Raw genomic sequence first — 27,301 nt, 5'->3', positions numbered from 1 at the left:
AGGTGTTATTCTCCCATTAAGAACTCCCCTGCTTCACAATGCATAAGCAAAGTAAGAGCATGAGTCAGCATAAAGGTTAATGCATCGAAATAATCTTAAGTGAGGTCAAAATATTTTTTAGATGATCAATAAGTCTGGTCGATATGGCTCAAAAATGCATCCCAAAATAAGCATCTCATTGATAATTATTGATTAGCTTTTTAGATATCCAAAGTACTGCCAAGCTAGTGACATGACTTTCCTCTTTTATCCTCTAGAGCTGTTGTACTCAATTTCTCCGTCCACTCCACCCTTTTTTTAAAAAAAAGAAAAATATATATTTTCAATCAGCTACTTACGACCTCACCCGTACTGTGTGTATTCCGTGAAATTTGAACTGTCTGCGGACAGTTCAAATTTCACAGTCAAGCGTACCGATTGTCAGTAATGACAGATTCTTTCACTTACCACAATGGATACCTTCAAGTTCAGTTAGCTGAATGGTCCATCATCAGGTCGGCCACCGCACAAATGTCAATGCTGCAGAGAGCGACAGTCGTGCTACGCCTCCTTGTGACTGGTTGCTTTCAAAATGATCAAATCGGCGTAGTCAGTGCATCACTGAGTAGATGTACACAGTCGTAAAAACAGACATTTTTTCGGACCTGTCCAGCCTTCGCTTCGAGTCCTGCTTGAGTCCAGTTTGAGCATGTACGGACCTCTGAGGAGTGAAGTGTGTGGGGGCAACATGAAACTATTACTACGTATGTTAAGCAACACGTAGTCGCTAGCTTAGCACAGAGGAAGTGAGTTTGTTGATGTCACCAACCTTGCTTATCGGGCCGTGAGAGGGTGAGCGACTAAAGCCTTTCCTCTGCTTACATCCCCAGTATTTTCTAATGATATCAATCATGTATCTTTCATGATCGTCCAGTTAATGACTTATGGATGCACAAACAACTTTTACTACATTTTCTAATCATTGTTTATAGCTTAACTTTCTATCTCACATATTGTATTTTATTTTTTTATTTTTTCACATAATCTATAAAGAGCTCATTTCTAAACATTAATGAGAATATGTTTAATATTTGGCACATGTCAGCCAGCTACTGCCTGGGATAGCATAAGTAGTAACACACCAAATTGAAAAAAAAAAAAAAAAGTAGGACTGAACTCAAATTGGATGAATTTATGAGCTAGTAAATTTAGAGTGGATTAAAATCATAGGTACTGCCTAGCACCTCCGGTGCATACAAAGTAGAGTCTAAATGTGAATGGTATTAATTTACTTCTTATTGATTTCCTTTTGCCCCCTTCAGGAGCTCAGTATGTGAAGTGCAGAGCCCAGAGATGCACAGAGGGCGACAGACAGTACCTCTTTCCTGGACACGTAGACACCAACTCCCTCGTTGTGCAGGACGAATATGTTTTCACCCAGGTTTGCATTGCAAAAGATTACTTGTCCTCGATCTCAATTGCTGCCTTCATCTTTTTACTTAAAGGTTACTGCCTTGGTGAACTTTGATTTCTTTTTACCTACTTCTTTGTTTTTATTTTTGCTCCCTTGTGCAGCCAATTTACGCTTTTCCATCAAACCCCACATAATGGCTTTTCCCAACACACCTGTTCCCCGCCGGCCCGATATATGTTTTGATTACGTTTTTTTTTTTCTTTTTTTTTCTCGTTCGTGTCAGGGCACGCTTAGGCGTTTCGGTTTCTGCACAGACATAATCCAATCTATACCTGGAAAAATATCTTTGTTCTCCATGAGCACATAGTGAAGGAATAATGAAAAGACAGGTCGCCGTCCTTATTATCATTCACTCTGACTTTGACTCCAATTAGACAACCACAGTCAGGGTCATTATTAGAAATTTAATTTTCCAATGTCCTCCACTGTCATTGATTTCCTTCCACTGGTGAGTAATTTTCTATCATGGTGGTCAGACTTAATGCATTTGGTCATCCTTGTTTGACTCTGGGTAAGTTTCAGTGAAAGCTGTTCGTATTGTCTGCGCGTTTTCATCGCACACGAAAAATTCCTTAATGGTTGGTATTTATTCCTATGCAGTCGAAGATTTTATCATTTGATGTGTTGCTACGGACCTGACTGAAACTGAGAAGCGGTGAAAGAAATCACGGCATAAACTGTGATTCAATAAAATTCTGAAATTGCATTTAGCTGAGGTGAGATTGACCACTGAGACGGAGGCAGACGCGGGGAAGATGCTGGTGAATATAACTGGACAATCAGGGAGAGAGTGTCTGCACGGAGCTGCGGTGGCACAGATGACTTTCTTGTGACTTTCATTGCTTGGGGCAGTTGGATTTAACTTGACAAAGAGTAATGAGGTTATCGATTGGGGTACAACAAAATAAGCCGTCTTCAACACCTCCAAACTCTCTTGGGAGGGGAGGAACAGCCAAGTGCAACATCCTCAAAAATGTGGCCTGGGAAAATGCAGCTCATTGATTTTCGATAGATTATTCCATTAGAGCCCTAATGTAGTGTGTTCGGGGACAAACACCATCTTTCTAGTTGATTAGAAAATAAGCAATCAAGTACTGTTGGCCTGCGTGTGGATGGGGACAGCGGTAGCGCGTTAAGATATTCAAGATGCGCTGTAGATAAAGCCAACTCAATTTTGGACGGCTCGTCATTTTAGACTAATTGAGGTGGTAATATTAATTTCTGTTTTGCTTGTAATTTTTTTTTTTTCTTTCCCAGCTTTCAACGCTGCGGCGAGCCGCATAGACGTGCAATTGTTTTATCAAATCAGTCATGCATTCTGAATTAATTTGCTTCCTTCAGGAGATGTTTCATTTCACCACAGTTACCTCCCAGATAAACAATTCTCTGTAATTGTCTGGAAATTCAGGTGCATTAAGATTTCCAGATAATAATCAATTATCTCATGTAATCAGGAAGCATTCTTAACTTCTTAACTTCTGAATTTAACTATGCAGCATAAAGACAACTATGAACATGCAACAATTGTCATAAAAACTACCTTCACAACTCTGAAGATAACTTGTGGTATTGTCTTTTGGAAATACAAAAGGAGACAAGTAAACTGAACAAGCCAACAAGAAAAAAATAAAACAGTCGGGCAATAAACCAGTTACAATTCCATGAGAACAAAACAAACAAACAAAATGACTATTGCTTGGCGGTATTTATGCAGAGGACACACGTGTCATGAAGTAGTTACTCACAGAAAAGTGAACATTAACCCTGCTGTGACCATGGTAACATAACATATTGATTGCAGGAGCTAAAACACCTTTCCAGGTGAAAAATAGAAAACTTACAAAAACAGGAACAGGGCAAACCGGATAAGAAGCTGGTACCAAGAGACAGGCAGGTAACGGACATAAATATGGGAGGAAAATGGCTGAGGAAAAGTGGAGAAGAACCGAGACTCAATAGGAACTATATATAAATGGAGAAAAAAATTTACTTGTCCCACACAACAAACTTCCAACTCCCAGGGAACAGAAGATGGTAACGAGAAAACTAAATACAAAGGGAAATGGATATATAGGAAGACCTTTAAAGCAATAACAATGAAAGTAAAAATATGGCAAGACCTGATTGGCAGTAATTAAGAACCCAAACATAAAGATCAAAGTAAGTGCTCAAAGCACAAATGAAATCTAAAACTCAACACCCAAGGGCCAAAACAATTTTAAGTTAATAAGAGTGTCAATAGCGCTCTTTTGATTTAGATTTTTTTTTTTTTTACATTGTCTTTCCAAGCAGCTGAGTTTGTATTGTAAGCATAACAGATGTTTTTCAACCAGGTCACTGGTGGCACACAGCAACAGGTGGGGGAGGGGAGATGTTGAGCTGCTTTGTGAGCACTATAATAGCATATGCATTACCGAATGGAGTTGTAAACTAAATGCTGTCTAAATAAATATTTGTAATTGGTACGTTAGTTGTAGTTTCAGACTGATATAGAAAAACTCTCCTGATTTTCTTTTTGTTTGTTTCCTGGAATAAAGGGGAAGATTCTGAGTTTTTTTTTTTGTCATTGTTGAAAAAACTACTTTGTTTGTTTTTTTCTTTCCATCTTCTGCTTAAGTTCACTTGCTCATGGCATATTGTCCTGAATTTCAGTCCTTTCGCTCTCTACACACCCCACATCACGTCATTTAGCAGCATTACCTTGCTTTGAAAAAACTATTTCTACCATTTGAACACTCTCTCATTTAGCTTGCTAACACTGTTAAATGCCAATCATCTTTCCATCAACTGTGATCCAATTCTCTGTCACTGCAGAAGAGCAACATTCCCACAACATGACACTGCCAACAGTATGTTTTATTGAGTTGATGGTGTGGTTGAGGTGCTAAACACCAAAAAGTAACTTGGAAAGCATGCGACAAAATAAGAAAAAAAAAGGTAGTATTTGAAAAGGTTCAAGCAGTATAAATACGTTTTTTAACCCACTGCGTATTTTTTAAAATGCACTCATGCTATTAATATCTCAATATTGCCTGAAAATGTTCATCTTCCTTTTTTTCTATCACACGTTTAATCCATTTATCCTCCCATTTAAAGATGCCTTTCTCTTATAAGCATTGTTACGTAATGTTTATGACAGTTTCTTTCCTACAAAGGTAACCAAGTCAGGACGAGCCAGTTACTTTGTCTCCTACATGAGGGGATCCTTCAGGCAGATGAAATTACCAAAGTACTGTTTGCCGAAGGTAAGCAACAGACTTCCTGTTTTCCTTTTTAGTCACAATTTTAACCTTCACTCACAGAGGACAAAACCATGCGACGCATTTATGAAGAAATGTCACACTTGAAACAAGCTGATGACTTCTTTCTGGAGTAGGTTTTATGTTTCTCCGTTTGTGCCTGTTATTCTCTGTCTGTCTGTCTGTGCCCGCCTTTCCACTGCTACAGGACATGCATATTATCAGCACAGATGAGAAGCAGGTATTTGCTGCTGTCCAGGAGTGGAACCAGAACAACACTTACAGCCTGTATATCTCAGACTCCCCCGGCGTCTACTTTATCCTCTCATTAGAGAATCTGAGGACCAGCAGAGGGCCTGCTGGTAACCTACTGGTCGACTTTTACAAGGTTTGTTGTCAGCTTTGTTCAAGGACTGCTACTGTTCCTCGTCATTCAGTCATCACACAGTTATTACTGTCCACCCATCCATTATCTTACGCGCGAAGCCCCAGTGGGGTCGCGAGGGTTGCCGGTGCCTATCTCCAGCGGTCAACGGGCAAGAGGCAAATTATAAGTAACAAATTAATTATCATTTACTTCTTTGTTTATTTATTTATTAAGTTATTTATATCCTAGCCTTTTTTCCAACACAGATTGGAATATTTATTTTTGGAATATTTTTACACAAGTTGTATTTTATGCATTATCCATAACAGTCAAGGGGCAAAATACAATAGATTTTATTCCTTTCTTACTCCGTAGAAGTATTGTTTTCCCTTAAATTTTCCTTATTATAATGTCATGATTTTCAATAAAAATTTCTGTGCCTCTCCCAAACTGAATTAAGTCACTAGCCACGTGAGAACTGACACCTACAGTAGCCTGGGAGGCAGTTTTCATGAGGTTAGAGCCGACCGCGGGAACAAACCAGGTGTTGTGGCAAAAACTGACAGCCTGATAAATACTGACTGGGTGATATCGGGTGTGAAGTAGTGCACCACAGGAGTGCTTCCGGCCTGCTTGAGTGTCTCGTCGAGTTGTTTCTAACGTCTTTAGATTTTTTAGGTAAATTATGTTAACCCCAATAAAACACATTTAGCTGTATGCCCAATGTGACAGCAAAGGTTCGGCTTGTTTACCCTTTTCTTAACCCTAAAATTTAGGGAAGAGTGTCATTCACGGGTTTGGTCAACTCGTTTGTCAGAAACATCTGCCCCCAAAAAATTTCTAATGTGCATACAGCAATCAGAGTGTTGCTTTCATGATGCTTGTACATGAAATCAGTTGAAAAACATGATCCTTATCAAAGCCAAAAAAGCAAAACAAAACCCCTGAAAAAGTAATGCAGAAGATTTATTTATTTATTTTTTTTAACAGAGGATATTTTGAATTCAATGTTCAAAATGCATTTTGCAACTGCAACCGTTTTTTTTTTTTTTTTTTTTTTACATTACCTTTTGCTGATCTTTGCAGGTTGAGGGCATAAACGGAATGTATCTTGCCAACAAAATAGTGGATAATCATATTAAGACTTTCATCACATACAACAAGGGACAGACATGGGCTCTGCTGCCAGCGCCAACAAAAGATGTGTCAGGAAAAAAGCTTCACTGCATTTTGGTAAGTTTGAGCCTTTCAGACCAGAGTGTCACGGATGCTTCCGTTCATGTAAGATCATGACACGTATAGTTCATCAAATGTTTTGACCTAATCAGTTATGTTTAGGATCAATTTTTTTTTTCATTGTTTTTTAATTGCATGACCAGGCGCCAACTTTAGCATTAGCATGACTTTTCGGCTACTAAATGGATGAGGGAAATATTCCTATTATCGGTGTAAGGCACAGAGTGTCATCGCGTTTAGTTTCTGAGGTCCTGACTTTCCATTAACCTCTGTGATTTCAATTTACTACCTGTAGTCACGTCGGACTAATGAATGTTAGATTACACTGAATTACATTAAGGGCCTGTGTTGTTATTCAGCCAGTATTACGGGGTCTAATCCAGCCAGTCTGTCCTGTAGAGAGAGAAAATGTATATTATTCAGTTAATAGCAGGTTGCAGTCGTTCTGTGTGCTGCACAAATGACCACTCTGCTCCTGTCTGCTTCCCGACCCACCCGCCGCCCCCCCACACAGCAGCTTCAGCTCTTTGAAAGGCTGTATTGATGTGTTTTTCAGTTTGCTTCAGTCAGGAAGATGAGTGAAATGATTTGAATCAATTTTGCCAGTTTTATCAGTGCATCTTGGGGAATTTTAATTACATGCCTTGTTTGCTTTGGAATGAAACAATTCGAATGCCCTCTGTGTCCTCTCAGCTATTTCCTGTTTTTATTCTGGGAGAGGAGATGTGGGGGGGATCAAAGTGTCTTTGTTTTATAAATGGTCTCTGAAAATGTTAGCACTTTTCTCTCAGTGGGAAGAATCAGAAGAAAGGAGAGCTAATTACAGCCGCCTCGGTTAAGATCTTGATACATGGTGTCTCAGCTCACCCGTGTGCTGTGTTTTGTTGTTGACAGCCATTTTGCTCGTTGCATCTCCATCTGGAGATGTCAGAGAATCCCTACACATCTGGGCCCATCACCAGCAAAAAGTCTGTCCCAGGAATTATTGTGGCCACAGGTACAGTTTGAAGAAAAAAAAAAAAAAAACTAGATGTGCATTTGAAAGCAGTGAGACTTCACACATTCTTTTTTTCCCCCCCGTCAGATGAATACATTGCTGCTGTGCAACAGCAGAAATGTTCAAAATAAATTGCACATTGCCCCCTTTCTGTCACTGGAATCAGATACAGAAACTTCGGCTCCCGAATCTTATTTTTGTTGAAAGGTGAAATGATTTGGTTGCACTAAGACATAAGTTTGTCCTCCCAAACTGAGACTGGGAAATGAGGACACACAAACATCTTTGGAAAGTAATGATTTTATCAGCTGATTGTGTGCGTAGAGAAAATATGACAGTGGGTCTCCGTTGTGTTAATGCAGTACCTTGGAAAAGCATCAGTCCTCCTTTCATTGTTTTGTATTTTAGCATACAATAACAAGCATATCTGATATATTTTGGTGTTTTTTCTTAATAGAAAACAATAGAAATCAGTGCATAATTGTAGCGTTGAAAAAAACTTATATAAATAATAAATATGTATTTAGTTCCCCTCAGATTTTGTCCAACAACCCTTTGCTGCATTTGCACTAGGGGTGCACCGATTTATCGGTGCCGATTTCCCTAATTTTGGGAAATCGGTGATCGGCTGATTTTTACATGTGAAGCCGACCTTAACCATTGATTTTATGTGCCTCGACAAAGGTATTTAAATCAACGGTTATCTTCGTCTAGTAGACCGGCCCACCAGATTAGGTCTATATGTTAGCAGTTAACAATAGTCATCTCACTGTTGGCAAGTCATCAACTTTCTTGCTACATTTATCAACATTTTAGACTAAAAAAAAATGGTATCGGCCAAAATCGGAATTGGCAGGTCAGGATTTTTAATATATCGGTAGTGAGTGATAGGCCAGAAAATTGCAATCAGTGCACCCTACTTGGACATCTAGAGACTAGAATATTTAGTAATTATTAATTGTAAAATAGCTTAATTTCGGTCAGACTGGATGAAGAGTATCCATGAATGTCAGGTTTGAAGCATTGTCAAGGATTCTGAATTAGATCTAGGTCCAAGTCATTCTAATATACCAGCATGTTTGGATCTAAACCTCTGAATCATAATTCTGGGTGTACTTTAGTATTGTTATCCTGCAGGAAGACCTGAGACTCGGGCAGTCTCGGGTCTTTTTTGGCTGACAGGTTTTCTTCCAGGATTGCCGAGTGTTTAACTTAATCTAATCTTCCCATCATCTCTAACAAAATCCCCTGTTATGCTGAAGAAAAGCATTTCCACAGCATGCTGCCACCGCCATGATTTATGGTGGGGATGGTATGTTTAGAGTATTAGTTTTTTCTACATATATAATTTTAGTCTTATTCTCTTATTCTCATCTGCTCAGAGCACTTTCTACTCATGTTTAAAATTGAATTACACACAAATTTACTCCATTTACTAATTAAGTGATTTTTGAAGGGAATTAGCGGCACTGGGGTTTTGTGGGGTAACAGAGTAGAAGGCAGCGTTTACATACGAATGCCACAATTTTCAGATTCCTACATGGATAAATCCAAAAACAATGCATGTTTTTTTTTTTTCCACTTCTTGACTCATGCACTACTTTGTAGTGTCTGTCCTTCACAGAAACCACACCAACCCCCCAATAAAACATTTTAAAGTTTGTGGCTGCAAAGCATAGTGTACACTTTGTATATTGTCTGTACTCAGGAAACATTGGAAATGAGCTGTCCTCTGCCAACCTTGGGATGTTTATAACATCAGACGCAGGGAATAGCTGGAGACAGGTAAGCGGCATTTATAGATTTTGTGCTAAACGGATGACGTTTTTACATCAAATGAAAAAGGAGAGCATGCAATGTCCGTTTTTTTCTTTGTTTTTTTTTTGTTTTTTTTACTGAATTCAGATTTTTGACGAAGAGTACAACATTTGGTTTCTTGACAACGGAGGAGCTTTGCTTGCGGTTCTTCGTGCGGCAGTGCGTATTAGACATCTATGGTGGGTATCGCATGCATGTTGTTACAAGCAGCCCAGGAAGTGTAGGTTTGAGGGCGTAGTGGAAAATTACCTGAATATAATTTTGAACTGGGTGTGTGGGGGGGGTGCGGGGGTTCTGGGGTTGGGGGTGGTGGTACAGCATATGATTACACTTAATGTTTTGAAATGCTGATGGGCCAACTTTATGTGATTATTGTATCGCCACTGTGGCTTCAGAGCTGTCATTTCCAGCAGAAGAGAGTGTGTTACAGCTTTGTACTCTTGGTTGGATATGAAGGTTTGAGTGCTTTTATGTAAATGAGAAGTGGAGCAGGATGGAAATATGAGACTCAGAATGCCCTCATAAGTCCCTCATTGTGGGAGCTTTGTAACACTATCTACTTTGATGTCCCTGCACACTACAATGCTGTCAAAAGTGATTAAGCTCAAAGAAAGGTGATTTGAAACCCCCCTAAATCTATTTCTGATGTTGGAATCTGAGTCATACCTTTCTTTCTGATGTTTTGTCACCTTCAAACATTTACCTGGGCTGAGGGACATTTGTTCCTTTGTTCAGCTGGCTGTCAAGTTAATTTTTCAAAGTGAAGAGAAGCTATTGGGCTCCATCTTTCAAACATGGCAAAAGCTAAATGACCTAAAATCTTTTATCATATTTCACTTTCACCTGTTTCCCATTGTATAGCTGGCGTACGCACCCTGTTTTATAACGTCTGCATGGGATAAATAACACATTTTCCATCTTTAGAGAGATAAACAGGAGTACAGGGGTTTTAATGCACTGACAGATATTGTCTTTGTTATGCAGGATCAGTCTTGATGAAGGGAAGAAATGGGATCGCCACAGTTTCTCCTGGGTGCCTCTGCATGTGGATGGAGTTTTAATGGAGCCTGAGTCTGACAATCACATTATCACGTAAGCAAAGACTAACAGGTACAGCCCAGGAGGATGTCAGGGTTTAAGATTGAGCTCTTCTGCGGGTTTAAGCAGAGATTTTTCCACAGGTGTTCCACATTAAAATGTTTCCAGCGTCTTTCTGCACCTCACAGTAAAAGCACTTGTCTACCGTTTGTATCGGATGTTTCCTGCCCTGCCATGTTAAACTTGTGCTCTGTGTTGTTGGGTGGGTATGTATTATGAGTCTGGGGTCTCCGGGGTTTGGAGCTTATTCGGTGATTAAGACTCTCATGGCTCAATGCTGTCGGATTGTCTGAGTTTGCCACTACGACTACTGCAGACTATTGCACTGCAACAAAATCCACTTTAGTTACACTTTTTATTGCTGTGACAAAATATCACAGCGATAAAACTTTCACAACCCTCTACTCTGCCAACCCTAAAGAAAATCCATACGACCGACTACATCCAAAACTCACCTTACAAATAGATGGAGGCAGTCACTGTGTAATTAAATCTTGTTATAAATGTTTTGTTGTTTACAAACAGCATCATGAGGACCATATAATTCATTTGGTTTCTTCTCTGCTCCGATGAGACTAAATTTGGACTTTTTGCCCTCGTAGAATATGTTTGGTGAAAAACTAACCTTGAGCACACCATCCTCACTCTCTTGCAAGGTGGTGGCAGCATCATGCTTTGGGTATGCTTTTCAACTGAAAACTGTTCATCTGTCATCATTGCCAATCTAGAGCAAGAGGGAGGGTGACGGTGCCAAGACCCTCCTCTGGGCTTTGATTGGTTGTTTCTAAGCGCATATAATTACCAGTGTATTGTTGCAGATGGCTGTAGTTCCACAGGAGATTGATTTTTTTTTTTTCACAGATTACCTGTCTTAAATTAAACTGTATAAACATAGATACAATTTTTTTAAAAATATGTAAAAGATATGAGTTTTTTTAAGCTAGCTTCTGCAGCTTTGAGCCCACATTTCATTTTACTAATTCATTTCAATTGATCTGATGTGATTTCATATACTTATCTTAAATGTGTGTGTTTTCATCAACTTTAAGTATGGAAGGGGTCTTTTTTCACTACAGAATTTAGATCTACACATTAAGACACAGATTTCGAAAAGTGTATTTCTACATCTCGGCATGGTTTCAGTTGGAAGTCAGAAATTTCCTGTAATCTTCTTGCAGCTTTTTCGGACACTTCAACCACTATTCAGAGTGGCAGCTGATCAAGATTGACTACAAGGGTCTTTTTAGCAGGAGATGCATGGATGGCGACTATCAGACATGGTCCCTGCACAACAAGGTAACAGAAATATTCTTGCATAATACGTTGCACATGTTCACGCATGTTCCTTGAAAATTTGTCTGCTGTTGTATTCACGCTTTACAACAACCCAAACACAATTTTCCTTATGTAAAAAAAAAAGGAAGAGCAGTGTGTGATGGGTGAGAAGCAGAAGTATATGAAGCGGCGGCCTGGCAACCGTTGCATGTTGTCTCAAGATTATTCCAGGATCTACTCCTCCGAGCCGTGTCCCTGCAACGCCTATGATTTCGAATGGTGATGACCGTTTTATTTGTATTTCTCTTATTTTGTCCAGAGAGGACTGCAGAGTGTAATTTTTTTTTATGTGTTTGCCAATCAACTCATCACCAAGCATATTTTATTGTATGTAATTAGGCCGCCTGTTGAAATTTGTAAGAGAAAAGCATCAGCTTGAAAAACTTGCTATTTTCATACCACGACATAGTACATTGCACATTTACTGCAGTGTGACTCTAATTGCGGCTTCAAACATTTAGAGTTTAGAACTTTCATCATGCTTTTATAATTTGCATAATGTCAAATAACTTATTAGAATTCAATTAATAATGAATCGTTAAATGAATTTTAAATATTTTTTATCCGTCCATCGGAAATTCTCTTTGATCTTGCTTGTCTGACAATCATGTCTCTAGTTAAGGTCTTAAAATATTCCATGAAGCTCTAACCGCAAAAAAATTTGCCTCAGTACAAAAGCTTGTAGATTATTTTGAGTAGCAGTGTTTATCATTTCATGAAGTGATGCGTTTTCTTTTTTTTTTTTTTTGTTTGTTTTTATTTTGGCAGTGACTATGGGTGGGAGCGCCAGGCGGACGGGAAGTGCTCTCCTGCTTTTTGGTTTAATCCAAATGGTGTGGCTAAAAGCTGCAGCTCCAGCCAAAGCTTCCTTAACAGCACAGGGTAAGTGGGCCCCAATGTTAAGTCCTTCAACAAACATTATTATTCAATCTCATCTTGTTATACAAGCTGTATGAAATGAAAACAGAAAATCATAGTTTACCACCAGGGATGGGTGAAAAGAAAAACTCAAGAGAGCTAAAAATAAAGTATTGAATCTTGTGTATCATTTTCTTTAAAATAAACAAAGCAATCAACTGCACGCTTTGTAAGCGACAATTTTATGTGTACTTGGAACAATTCAAGCTAAATCTCTGTGTTGTTGAAAGATTGCCATTGTTTTACTACCTAGGTGAAAAATGAAACCAACAGTGTGTGGCTGTGGCATCTCCAGTATGTGTGAAAAGTGCAGCGTGCACATCAGTGTCAGATGATGCATCTCTTCATTTTAGAACATAAGTACTGGCTGTTATTATATGAGGCTTGCTTCTTTTCCACTTTATGCTTGAAAGGTATCGTAAGGTTTTGTCCAATAACTGTAAGGAGGAAGGAAGAAATGTCTACTCGCCGAAGAGAATGGCATGTCGGCCCAAACCACCGCAGGGCCTGCATCTGTCCACCAGCCATGGAGAGCTCAGTGCTGCCATTGGAAGCAATGTTACTTTCATGATCCACCTTGATAATGTGAGTCATAATTTTACATAATTTGTGTTTAAATAAACGTGTAGTGTCAATCGTTGTGTAGTAGATCAGGGATACTATAAACCTTGTCTCAAGTGTAACAGAATGCCATGTATTTATGTTGAGAGGAACACAATGGCTATGCAGGAAGTTTATCCCTGGTACCAAATGAATTGACTGAAAGGAAAAGTTATGGTATGTGAATAACTTCCACTCCTTGAATGAGAGATTTGTATTTCAGAGTGTTCTTTAAGTCTTACTTCAATAGAAAAGGAATGAAGACAAAATGAGATAAAGGTGCAGAAACAAAACAAAGAAACAGACAAAAACATTACAACTCATTACAAGGCATCTTCACCCTGTGCTTCAAAGTTGCTACAGCAGCAAACCCCTAATGTTTCACTTTTGGTCTCAAGCATGTAGCATCCTGATGTGAGTCAGGGATTTGGATAGCATAGTGTAAGGCTATCATTTCATCATTTCATCTCTGTGACATTTTAGGTGCAGGTGTGTAATCTGTGGTGCTCATGTGGCAGACTTGTTCTACTGAAGAAGCTGTGACTCCTGACTCAGCTGTCTTTCTATGCTATTCAAAATTATCTCCACACATACACCAAAACCATGTTGTTGTCTTTTCTTTTTAATTGAATGTGTTCATAAAAATGTCTTTTGTCACCACCAATAGAATGTGAAGATGCAGCAGATTTCTCTATTTTGAAAACATTTCCATATTAGTGTTTCAGTTTACTAATGTCCAAGTGTTGCATGTACTAGAGGCCTGTGTAACTTCCAAATCTCGCAATGAGATTTTCCTTTTTAATCATAGCCGTATATATTTAAAATAAAACATCTCACCATCCATGGCAATAGGCAGTAGCTCTAGATTCTTAATATTTGTACACCTATATTGTAAGGTCACATGTGCTGCTCTTCACATCACACCTTCTGCACTTCAGATCATACCTGACACATACCATACACATGCCACGATCCACACTAATTTATTTTCCTTTTATCCAAGTTATACAAAATATTTGTGCAAGTTATTGCCCATTAACCTACTGACTTGAGCAGCAGTCCTTGCACTCACACTGCACTGTTTTAGTCTAAACATTTGAGACAATGTGTGATTTCAGTGTTTTGCTCAAGGACAATTTGACATGTGGAGGTTGACCACAGCTACTTAGAAATGAGTGTCTCTCTCTCTCTCTCTCTCAATTATAATGGCTGAAGAAAAGTCAGGGCATCACCAACCGCGTCATTGCCCTGGATTATCCTTAGATCTCAGCTTTTAGCAGATTTAATTGGAACTACCTCTTCTTTCAAGGGTAGCCTGAAAACAGTTGACACAGAGTTAGTGTTTTGTTTTGTTTTTTTTATCTGGTGAGCTCCACAAATGAACTTTCTGAGGCTGATTTACCAATGTTGTGGGAAAAAAAAGATTGTATTTTAAACTTTTCTAGGGTTAGAGTGAACAATACCTAAGTTAACATTCAAAATTGCTTTAAAAAAAAAATAAAATTAAGCAATTTATAAATGGCAAATAATTTCATCTGAATTACGATGGTGGTAGGAATTCGTCCTGCTAATTCTCTCTTGAAGCATTAGCATTTCTGTCAGTAAAATCTGCAGATGTATTCAAAGTAAATCCAGTGCTTTTTGAAAAAAGTGATCAAAGCTCAAAATCTATATACTTAAGGTTTTTGTTTACATGATAGGTATTTTAGCCCAGAATGATTAAACTCTGTTCTCTGTTCTTGCTTTTACTCTAAAACAGAATGTTTCATCACAAGCTACTGTCTTCAAATTGATGTGACCTCTCCGTCTCTTGCATCCTTTCAGTCTAAGTCTTGAGAGGCTGCTCAGTTACTGGTTTGTTTTACATTGGTCTCTTCTTAAAAATCAAACATTTCAAAAAGATTTTCTACTTTGGCTTAAGACAAGATGACTTTTTCAAGTATTTTGATGGATTCAAATTGATAAATAGTTCAGAAATGGAAATGACCAGGTGAGACCATTGTGGCTTCAATCCAGTCTTTGAGGTTAATTCAGAAATTAAGGCTTGCTTTTATCAGTCCTGAAGTCATTGTGCCATTATCTTTTGGCCAGTCATTAAGTTTTTCAGCAAATTATAACTTCTTCAGCTCAAAAATAGATTGATATGTTTGCAAGAAGTCCCCTCTTTAGACCAAATGGAATGACAAAGGGTATTCCTACTGGGATTCTGACAAAAAGCTTCTCATTGACATTTTCTTATTATTACAGTTCTCACAACTAACATTAGATTTATTTCCCTCTTGAGCAAATATTGACTTGTTCTTTATTATTTGCTTTTCTGTTATCCGTTCCAAATGGTTGTTTTCTGGATTCTTAGACATTTTTCTAATGTTGGTTTCTATTTTTAAATAATTTGTCTTTGTGTTCCCCTCTTCAATAAACCTTTTTGTTTATACTCTGTTCTTCCGAACAGTCTGGAAGAACCTGTTTAACTCAGAGTTTCAGAAAGGAATAGTTTATAACCAACACATGAAACATTCATTGACTTTGTCCCTAAATAAATGTCAGCTATTTAGCATTTGTTTTTAATAACAACACTAATAATAATGATAATACATTTTATTCAAACTACTTTTCAAAACACTAAGTCACTATATGAACAAGATAAAAACAACAAGATGAAAGAGTACACAGATTAATCTCCACAGTGCTATTATTTTGAGGACACCTGTTTTAATTGATGATACAGTTACACAGAACCAGATGCATGCATGCCATTACCGTTGGTTTCCTATTACCATAATACACCTGATGGTAAATTATTTGATTTGTGGGTAAATAATTTCTATCAAAACATAATTAATCTAGCTAGAGATGCTGAACACAACTATGCATCAGTTGTTGGCTCCAAAAAAGAAACTTTAGATCCGTCCAACTGACCTAATGTGTTATTGGCAAGAAGAGTTTGATTGAACCATATCTGAAATATTATAGATCACCAAATATTGCATTCAAGCATTCCTCTGCTTTTGCTGGTTTTCCCTAAATTAAATTGTGTCAGTGACTCCAAAGCAATATATTGTAGGATTTTATAAAATGGCTGCAGATCACAAACTTTTCTGTACTTTTTTGGACACTGGGTGACCTTTCCGACTTTTGCTTTCCGTCTTGTTTTCTCAGTTGGATTTGTGTCACCTTTTATCCACAGACGCCTACGTGATTTCAGTGGCACCGCTTAATGGACATCCAGGCCTCAGCACTTAAGCAACGGGCCGGGCTATCTCCAGTTGTACTTGGCCTAACAGAAGTGTCCTGACCTAAGCTGCGATGACAGATGCCATGTCGTCCTGTGTATCCGCAGGGAGAGTCTCCGAGCACCAGCATCCAGCTAGACTTCGGGGACGGAATCAAGATCACATACTCTAACCTGAGCCGGACCGACGACGGCATCAAGCACATCTACAGAAAGACTGGGATTTACCGCGTGATAGCTACTGCAGAAAACCACCTGGGATCTGACAGCAGCGCGCTCTTTTTGCACATCACCAGTACGTGGATAAGTAACGTCATTACTCATTCCTGCAGCGGTGCATGCAGCGTGAACCCTCCTCGCTTTTCTGGATAGTCACATTTTGACACTGGCAAATATCATGTCAGTCATACTCCCAATACTTTTTATGCATATCAGGCTTGGGGAACGTGCAAAAGCACACACTTTGAGCTGCAGTGTACATCACGTGTGATGAATTCAGTACCTCAGTGTTTACTTCTTAAATTAATCTAATGCATGTATGGATATGTGCATGTGTTTTGCTGCTGCCTCAGGTCCAGTGGATCGTGTGTATCTCTCCGCTCCTATTGTGGCCATCAGGGAGAAAGCAGCTAATCTCACGGCAGTAGTTTGGCCGAGCCACACAAGAACTTTGACCTTCTTTTGGTGGTTTGAAAACAGCTCCGAGGTGAGGGAGCATCAACCTCCTCCTACTACTGTTTTCAGCATTCGTCTTTGTCCAGCTTACTGTCATTGTTTCCACTCTCCCACTCCTCTCCTGCCATCCTTGCACCGCCGTATTAATTTAAAACCGCAAACCTACGGAACTTTTCCACAAATAATGTAAATCATGGCTTGTGGCCCCCCTTTTTCTTGGAAGTTCGAGCTCAAATGGATCGGACTTATTTATCCGGTTGATTATATTCACTGAAACAACTATTCATTATACGGCGAGTCAAGGGCTGCATACATGTAGTATTTATTCAGCCTTTTCTTGAGAAATTCTGTGTGTTTTTTTTTTTTTTTTCCTTTTGAAATTCAGCCCATTATAACTCTGGAAGGAAGCATCTCGCACATGTTTCTCAGAGAGGGAGAAAACAAGGTCACGGTCCAGGTTGCTTGTGGAAGCAGCGTATTGGAAGACTCAAAAGTTATAACTGTTAAAGGTGAGTGGAAAAGACAGACTTCAAAGCATTTTATAGGTACATGAATATGCAATATGTTACTGTCGGTGGGGAGGGGAAGCGATGCCTCACGGTCAGCACCGCGAGCGGTGCCTGGTGCATGTCAGTGTAGACCCATCTAATGAATAAAATGTCACGCTATGCGAACATAAAATCTGGAGGAGCAATTAACTTCAAGGCGTATGTTCCCAAATGAAAATAGACAAATCTGCACATCATATTAATCAAAAACTAAACTAGAAGCAGCGCTCATGTTCTAATACATACTACTTCACCCCTTTTTTTTCCAGAGTCCTTCAGGTCACTGCTGTTGTCGTTTTCACCAGCTCTTGACGAACACAATCCTGACATTCCCGAGTGGAGGGAGGACATAGGCCGTGTGGTGCGGACAGCTCTGTCACAGGTACATCAAGTCCCAACAGATCCTTCCTGAAACCAACATTGGAACCCCATTACTTTCAGGGTCATTACTATTTTAAACCCCTGTGCAATAATAACCACACAGCCATGAAGTTCTGTCTTCCACCATCCTTTTTTTTTTTTTTTTCTTTTTTTTGAGGTGATCTGTGATGACAGGTCACTAGTGTGAATAACTAGTGTGAATTAGAGGCGATGTCAGCCATTCTTGCTGTGGAGAAGCACGGGATGTTGCTATATTTTGGTCTCGAACTTAAATTAAGCTCCTTAATGGAGTTAAACCTGTCATTCGTGTCCCAGCAGGTGTCCGGGGTTTCCGAGAGTCAGCTGATGGTGTCTCTGTACCCTGGACTTCCAACCACAGCTGAGCTCTTTATTCTGTCTGATGAGCAAATGTCAAGTGAGCACAAGAAAAGAAGCGAGGAGGCTTTGGATACAGTAAGAGACGCGACTTGTGGGAATGTTTTTCATTTGAACTTTTCTGGTAATAAAAAAAAAAAAAAATGCAAACCATCAACATTAATTGCAAACATAGCAGCTCCAGTGTAATTTGTTCCTATATACCGGCATGTTGTCTTAAACTTTAGGGCAGCAGCTTTACTTCAAGCTCCCCCTTTATGATTGACTTCCTGACCAGATCTCTTAGGGTGAGCCTAGTCACCCTAGAGAGGAAGCTCATTTTAGCTGCTTGTGTCTGTGATTTCATTTTGTTGGTCACAGTCTAGAAAAAAGTGTGCATATTATTCACTTAAACATGGGAATAAAGGTCTTATTTTGAGCTGAAAAGATTCCAGTATGGCGCAGTAGGAACAGCATGGCAACAAAATGATCTGAGCCAAAGAAACTCCTGGTGTTTAAAAACTGGGACAAGTAATTGTTGGTTGAGGACAGGTGTTCTGATTCAGATGGGAGACAGAAGTGGACTGCTGAAAAAAAAAGAAGAAAACTGAGGACACTTACTGGTTGGGAAAATGGCACAGGATGATCAAAGTTCTTCAAAAAAGAGACAAGAAAACAAAAAAGTTCTTGAAGCAGGAAATTTGATACAAGATAGGTAGAGCAGGAGAAAAGGAGAAAATAGACTAAAGGGAAAATCCTGAAACTAACACAAACAGTGCTGTAAACAAACATCTAAATCTAAATGGGCAATAAATAATGGACCACGAAATACAAACACAAAGATGAACAAAGGCAAAATCAAATTAAATAAACGACAAGGAAATGATCAAAATGAAAACCTAAGTTCTAACACCATAAAATCATAACAGACTCTTAATTAGCTTTGTAAATCAGTCTGGCAAGTTCTCTTTTTCTCATGGTGACACTTTTGGAGCAGTCTGTGCTCAAAAAAATTTTTTTATTTTTTTTTGTTGTTCTTTTTTTCACCCATTTGAAAAAGAAACTCCTCCCTGGACATTTCTGTTCTGGATTGTGCCTGGAAACTGAAAGGAGGATAGCCATTAACATGTCCCATTTTCATGCATTGCCAGACTCTCCTTTATGCCACATTTAGCCAGTCAGCAGAGACATTTGGTAGTTGTCTGGTGGTTTGAACCATCCTTGTCATTTTTGGTAAGGATAGATCTGTGCACTGAAAATGTTTTGTCTGATGTAGCATGTTAGCTTACTTTGGGCTGCACAAGAGAACCATCCAAAAGTTAAGAAAATCAAGTCTGTTAAAGAATATCCTCTCCAGGTTGTTATTTAAGCATTGAATTTCTATGTTTTTTTGTTCTTTTAGTGTAATTATTGTTATTTTAAGAGTCAAATGATTGCAATGACAAATCTGGATTGTGTCTGACAACATCCTTTGTGTTATCTTTCCAAAACAGATATCAGATATTTTTATCACTGCCCTGAACCAAGGCCTGGTCCATTTTGAGCTAAAAGCAAATGTTCACATTGTTGTGTCCATGACTCAGCAAACTTTGGGTAAGTCCAGAAGCAACATTAGGTCACTGTTTCTACAAACCACTGTAGTTTTACATTTCTATTATATATATATATATATATATATATATATATATATATATATATATATATATATATATATATATATATATATATATATACCGGTATATGTTCTTCAAACAGGACTGAAATTTATGGTTTTCAAACTTTTCAACATAATTTTGCCATTTTCAAAGACTCTTTAAACTGTTTGACCCAAGATTTTATCTAGAGTTAAAGCCTCTAGATAATGTACAGTTTATCACAGGGCTTAAACATTGTTCAGAGTGTCCAATTTTTTTTAAACCTGAAGCTGTGGTACAGTAGCTGTTTGAAATCAGTCAATCGATGAGGTGATTGACAAGGAGGGCATTAGGTATGCGCCAAGGAAATCTGCAGGGTCATCGGGTCATTAACATATTGCACAAATGTGTCGATCAACCCAGCGTGGCTTTACCCTTTTCATCCACTGATGGATCTGTCTTCATTTGTGTCTGCACACAAAGGTCTGGGTTGCCTTTAAAATGATCCTGAAAGGTCAAACACTTCATCGTCTTCTATCAGTGGGAGAGAAAGATGGGTGGTGAGGAGAAATGCTTTGAATATTGCACCTCAGCATGCATAAGCTGCTGCACCATGACGGTCCCCAGGGAGAGACCGTGGTTGTCCTGAAGGTTTCTTTTAACACCCTCAGAGGATAACATGCAATGTCCAATTCTTTAAACTGCAGCTCTGGTGGTCACATGGGATTGGGTAATAAAAGTAATCCCTCTGGAAGACAAACAACCATAAGTGAAAGGGAAAATGTTTAAACATTATATATTACTTGTACTCTTTGACTCTGGCTTTTGGCTCACAATATTCATGTTCATGATCAAAATTGCACAAATTTGGCTAAGAACAGTGGCTTGGTAGGCTATCAAAGCATTTTAAAAGTGCTCTGTGGCAAGTCCAGGTTCAGTCTGCTTGTAATTATCTACCATGGTAAATCACCTTTTAGGACAAAAACTGAAAGATGTCATTTTTAACTTTGTTCAGAAAACATTTTGTACTAACAATGGTCATAAAAAGTCAATAAAAATAAAAATAAATTTAAAAAAACCCTGTAAAAATGACATTTTATATTCGTACATTTGGGATAATTGAGTTCAGCTGCAGGGTCAAGTTGCATACTTTTTGTCATACTTTTATCAGAGCCTACAGATGCAGATGAACCTTCAACCTCTGAATACGGCATTCACTTCATGCCTTTAGCAAAGCTGTGGATCTGTGGCTACAAAGACTTTTTTTTTCCATCAAAAATGTCTTTTAAAATTAATTATATGCAGCATAGGTTTTATGGTTCCTGACTGTGTCGATATTTACAATTTCATGTGACGAATTCGAACGTGCTTGTGTTTCAGCACCACTGGTGGATTCAAACTCAATTCACAGTGGGCCCGCAATGCTAATGCTGATCAGCGTCGTCTTTATCGGTATAGCTGCATTTTTTATCTACAAATTCAAAAGGTTTGTCCGCCTGCATACAAAACTACGAATCTATTCTAGACCCTAATCCTTTAAATGAATTAAAAAATAAAAATAAAAAATTTTTGCTGGTGTATTTTCTCTTTCAGGAAAATCCCTTGGATCCATGTAGAGACTGAAGACCGCCATGAGAAGGATCCAGAGGTGATAAGCACAGTAGGTCAAAACGATGCCATGTCCAAGGTCAAGCTAAACGAGTTTCCGTCTCAGAAAGAACTCATGGAGAAAGAGCTGGAAGGCAGAAGCAGAGGTAATCGGTTTCAAATCTTCATTATTTGCAGTTTTGTGCAGCACACTGTACTTAAGCACTAGTGGAAGAAATTTCGAGATCAGCTTTTGCTTCAGTTTAAAGTATATTCAAATGATGAATGTCATAAAATAAACGCATAATATAATATAACATAATATATAGTTGGGGAAGTAGTGTCAATCCAATTCAGCTGTACTTATAAAGCAATGGCAGAAGGACTGAAGTTCTGTATGGAATATATTAAAAAAAATTACAAAATGCCAATATTTTGGGGATGTAGTAAATCATCTTATAAGAGCTATAGCTGCTAATGAGTCATTTCCAAAGTAGTATTCTGAAAAGACACACTACAGTGCAAATAACAAACCTCATTTTGATCTGTCCTAAATGAGTTTCAAAGGCTACATTTTAGAATCTAGGGTGTGACGCTTGTTACGCCGTCGTTTCCGTTCAGGCAAAATTAAATGCAGACTAATAATATCTGTGAACTACTGTGATCCATTAATCCATTAAAACAGGATTTAAGGGATGACTGTCACTGTAAGAGACTGATACCGATTAGCATTTTATTGCCCCCAAAATACACCGCTTTGCATTTGAATGCATGTTAACAGCATTTGGTGAAGCCTGAAGCAGCTCCATTGTATCAGTCTCACTTAAATGGCTCCTGTTAGAGTGATTCCAGCGCGCCCCGTATTGAAGTGCAGCACACGTCCGAGGAGCTGGAACATCTTTATCACCGCGGTGTGTCATATTTTTGCAAATTGCCCCCCAAGAGCACAGCCACAGCATCTGCAAAGAAACCCAGATATCACTGTGACAAGTTAACTTTTTGATTGCTTCGCGTGACATCTTCTGTGAAGCCTTCGAGATGGAAACTACTCAGTCCCTGCACACTGAGTGCGGACTGCTTGACAAAAGTAGCATTGCAGTGCTTCTGACACAGACATGTGGGCTGCAGGGCCCTTTGTTTTGTGATCACTCAGCACTTTTGGCTGTTCTTCATTTCTCAGCTGTTTCCACCTTTTCAAGTCCTTGCTGATCTAAGACAAATTAACTCATTTTAGGGTCACTAACTGAAGTGTTTATTTGCCAAAGAGCAGTAGAGCATTGGAGCCTCAGGTTTTGGAATTGGCAGATCAAATTCATTTGGGCCCCCCTGTTTAGAGGTGCCATTTGTTTTCATCAGTTTGGATTTGGTTGTCTTCATTCTGAATTTGTTTCCACAAATCATACTGTATTATATAAATATATAGTAAAATATATTTTTGTCATGCAGTCGTTGATGTAAAGCATTTTGTAATCTTGTGCATAAATTACGAAGTTTGACATTTTGAAGTCTCCGGAGGGGGAAAAAAAAAAGTGGTTTCATATTTAAGTCAAATCAAGTTAGATTTATTTGAATATCACATTTTTGTAAGAAAACAATTTGGGATTCAGTGTGTTTATAGCATTTTTTAGGCCTGGTATTAACATGCGTCCTGATAAAAGTAGAGCTTACTCATTCACACATGACATTCAAATTTCTCCAGATACTTTACATGGAGATATTCCAGTAGCCATCTCACAGAGAGCACTGGCAGCAAAATATTCTACTTTTAAATACTTTAGACGTTAACTGTAGAGATATTTGCCAAAATCACATTTTTGTTTGTCATCTCAGTTTCAAAACTCTTAATCGGCTTAAATATGTAAAAGACAGGATATGAGAGAGATATTGGAGTAGTTACAACCAAATTAAAATAAATAAAGAATAGAAAAATATAATAAATTCACCACTACCCTTAAAATCTCCGCCGGAGTGAAATCATCTGATGGTTTGTTGGCAGCTGGAAGCTGCATGATACATCTTAATCACACTCATATCTATAATAAAAGGAGTAAGCAACCTCAGATAGCAATTTCATCATTTTAAATGACCAACCGCAGTGTGGCTTTTAAGAACACAGCTTATATAATTTATATGTTATATATTTTCAAGTGGAAAGATGACCAAATACTCTGTTGCTTCAGGGTAGTAACGTCACATCAGTGGGTGGTTCTTTAATGATTGTCTTCAAATTGCTAAACTATTTCAGAATTTCAGCGTCACATAGTGTCCTCTAAAAGTGGTCTAAGGGAAAACCCTCAATTTTAATGTTCAAGTGCAACTCGGATAGGACCAGATTGTTCAGAGCAAACACTGGTGTGAAGAGAGATTACTTTTCAACCTATAATAGGAATGTCTTGATGGTTGTCAGTGCAGTTTGAACAAAAAGCAGCACATTTTTTAGTTTTTTGTTTGTTTGTTTGTTTGTTTTTCAAATGTGAATAGGAATTATTTGATTTGTGCTGAGGCAAAACGACCAAAACGGCACCTCATAAACCTTGGCATTAAACTTGGTCCTTAAAAGAAAAAGCCCAATACATTTTCTCTACCTTGTGGTGGATTTTGATCTATGTGAAAAGGCTTTCTGCCAAGGGCGGCATGGTCTGCAGGGTAGCGAGGACCAAAAAAGTTAAATGATGAGGCAAAAAGAAAAAGAAAAAAAATTTCAGATGCACCTCAATAAGTTTTTGTTTTGCCTATTTGCCTATCAAGTTGCGCAACAATATCAATGCACATCATAGCTAGGTAATGATGGAGAAGTTAGTATGTATTACATTAAGTTGGATATTTTAATGGTTTGCAAGGAGTTTGGAATGTATTAATCATTTCTTGTTTGGTGTGCCAGCGGAAAGAGAGGTAAAAAAATTTCAATGTCCTCTCACACCCAACGGAGAGGAGGCAAAACCAAACCCATGGAAGAACTAAACTCGTTTAGGAGGAATCTACAGTTATTTAGGCCAACATACATACTAAACCTGCATTTACTTGTTTTATTTTAAAAGTGTTAAATGTCTTCTCTGAGTATAAGGAAGGAAGTAAACAATTTTCAAATTAGAATTAGTTCCTGTTCAAATTTACTGTTTTTATAAGTTTTCTAAAATATATTCTTCAAAACTTGACTGTAGTTCATATACTTGAGTTCTTCTTCTTCTTGTTAAAAAGTTAAAAACACATAGGTAAAAAAAAAAAAAAAAGTTAAACAATGTAGTAACTAAAGAGCATTTCCAACCCAGAAGCTGTTAGAGACTGAAACCAAAGACAAAACAGAGTAAACATTCATCATGCTTGTGGGAACATAACTCTAAATGAATTATGGCATTGCTCTGTAACTGCGAGCTGCAACAAAAATGAGTTACTGCCGCTTCAGCAGCAATTAACTTGTGTAATCAACAACAGCCTAATACATTTATAATTACATAAATTGGTCAGAAATGATTTGAAATGACTAAGATGAAGCATAAAAAAGCATCAGAGAAATTATTGCACCGACTCTATAAATGACATCATGAGTAAAATTTACATGTCTCATTAGATTTGAACTCACTTACGTGGCCACTATAACATTGACTATGTGTGGCCATAAACAAATGATGTACAGCTTTTGTTCTGCTGCTTATAAGAGTAATAGCAAAGGTGAAGGATTTTGTGGTCTTCTCCCTCATTGACACAAAGCTATTCATAATTTGTTAGACTACATGTAGTTATTAGTGTTATAAGGCATTTATTTTTTACATTTAAATTGTATTTTTTTATTTATGCTTTTAGAGAGGCCATTTGTGCGATGGCCCCCATAATTTATTCTTCTAAAAGACATTTGAAAACCAACAAAATGCTCATATTCTCTAAATTAAAAGGCACACATTGCTTCACAACGCAATGTGTGATCATATATATGCTGCATATATATGATATATGCAGCATTTTTATAACAATTGAAGGTAACTTACTTACTTGATTGTGCTATAAAAGGTACTATGCGCCTGGAAAATGCATAATGCTCCCCCTTTAATTGACTTGTAACAGAAAATGTGTTTGTTGATGCAATGTTAGGCAGAGTTTTTTATGTAGCGCATGTAAACATCTGGTTTAATCTCTGAGCCATGTAAAAACACACATTTGCTTACCTGACAAACTCCACACATCCATCTGAATGGCCCAGCTGTTGATCTCTCTCTCTCTCTCTCTCTCTCTCTCTCTCTCTCTCTCTCAAAAGAGACTTCTGTTGTGGCAGCGTACTGTGGGGCATGCTTCATCTCTCAGTCTTTGCTGCTCTTCCCCTTTAAGTCAGGACTCTGCATAAGACTTGTTTCATACTCTTAGGGCAGAAAGTGTTTTCAACAGATAACACTGTTTGTTGGTGGCTGAGGAGGGGGACGCCACTTTTCTATTTAGCAAATCTCACCCACTGTCGTTGCACCACTGGGTCCTTCAAGAAAGTATGGATGCCCAACCCCTTTGCCTCTTTTAACGTCTACATATTAATTGGGCACGGTTTCAATAAAAGGGGCTTCTTTTGTGTTCCAAGTCAGACACCGGCCATAATCCTTTAGTGAGTCATCCATCTGTCCATCCACCCATCTGTCCATCCATCATCTTCCACTTATCTGAGGTCAGGAAGTCCCGAAGCATTCAAAGGCCAGCCAGATAACCTAGTTCCTCCAGTGTGTTCTGGATATTCTTGTGGGTCTCCTCCTGGTGGGACGTGCCCAAAACGCCTCACCAGGGAGACGTCTAGGGAGCATCCTAACCAGATGCCACCTCACCTGGCTCCTCTCAGTGTGGACGAGCAGCAGCTCTACTCTGAGACCCTTCCTGATGACTGAATTGTTCACCTCCTCTATAAGGGAGACCCAAGACATTCTATGGAGAAAACTCATTTTAAAACAAACGACAACAGTGCTGCAAATATGTTTTTCTTACTTAAGTTGTAATTAGGCATGAATTGTCAGAAACATGTTTACCTTATGTTAAAATGAAATCATTATTAACCATTAAATGGTATCTGAGGGTCATGTAGATAAAGCCAGAGGACAATCTGTAAAACAATTGTGATGTCAAAGCAATCTATTGGTTCTGAACTTTCCACGTGTGTCTTTTATGTTCACAGGAGGATTTGGGAGAAATATGGAGAGAATTGTGACAAGGGAATTTCCAAATTGTACCAATGTCTAATACATGAGTAAGTACTGTGTGTTGTGTTTTGATTGTGCTTAGTTTGCTTTGTTAAAATATATATATATATACAGGTGCTGGTCATAAAATTAGAATATTGTGATAAAGTTCATTATTTTCCATAATGTCATGATAAAAATTAAATTGTCATATATTTTAGATTCATTGCACACCAACTGAAATATTTCAGGTCTTTTATTGTTTTAATTTTGATGATTTTGGCAAACAGCTCATGAAAACCCAAAATCCCTGTCTCAAAAAATTAGAATATTATGAAAAGGTTCTCTGAACGAGCAATAAAAATAATCATCTGAATCAACAAAGTAACTCTAAACACCTGAAAAAGATTCCTGAGGCCTTTAAAAACTCCCAGCCTGGTTCATTACTCAAAACCGCAGTCATGGGTCAGACTGCTGACCTGACTGCTGTCCAGAAGGCCATCACTGACATCCTCAAGCAAGAGGGTGAGAAACGGAAAGAAATTTCTGAACGAATCGGCTGTTTGCAGAGTGTTATATCAAGGCACCTCAGTGGGAAGTCAGTAGGAAGGAAAAAGTGTGGCAGAAAACGCTGCACAACGAGAAGAGGTGACCGGACCCTGAGGAAGATTGTGGAGAAGGG

At 38.4% G+C, this 27,301-nt stretch overlaps 1 protein-coding gene across 1 annotated transcript; it reads left to right on the top strand.

Moving 5' to 3' along the window:
- Positions 1 to 516: 516 nt before the first annotated feature.
- Positions 517 to 26,745, top strand: sorcs3b (sortilin related VPS10 domain containing receptor 3b). Its single transcript, XM_088012891.1, has 21 exons — positions 517 to 1,420; positions 4,609 to 4,698; positions 4,901 to 5,080; positions 6,146 to 6,292; positions 7,190 to 7,292; positions 9,001 to 9,077; positions 9,198 to 9,289; positions 10,095 to 10,202; positions 11,387 to 11,504; positions 11,629 to 11,762; positions 12,312 to 12,425; positions 12,875 to 13,046; positions 16,402 to 16,588; positions 16,866 to 16,999; positions 17,354 to 17,477; positions 17,786 to 17,898; positions 18,216 to 18,350; positions 19,745 to 19,844; positions 21,266 to 21,371; positions 21,479 to 21,639; positions 26,616 to 26,745. Exons 2-21 carry the CDS (start codon positions 4,648 to 4,650, stop codon positions 26,678 to 26,680), a joined length of 2,421 nt encoding a protein of 806 aa, XP_087869017.1. The 5' UTR covers positions 517 to 1,420; positions 4,609 to 4,647; the 3' UTR covers positions 26,681 to 26,745.
- The last annotated feature ends 556 nt before the right edge of the window (positions 26,746 to 27,301 follow it).

The sequence above is a fragment of the Poecilia mexicana genome, unplaced genomic scaffold, assembly GCF_051168715.1.
Source record: "Poecilia mexicana isolate PSO_F unplaced genomic scaffold, ASM5116871v1 scaffold_15, whole genome shotgun sequence".
NCBI lineage: Eukaryota > Metazoa > Chordata > Actinopteri > Cyprinodontiformes > Poeciliidae > Poecilia > Poecilia mexicana.
Note: the sequence above shows the minus strand (reverse complement) of the source record. Positions and strands in the feature narration are given on the sequence as shown.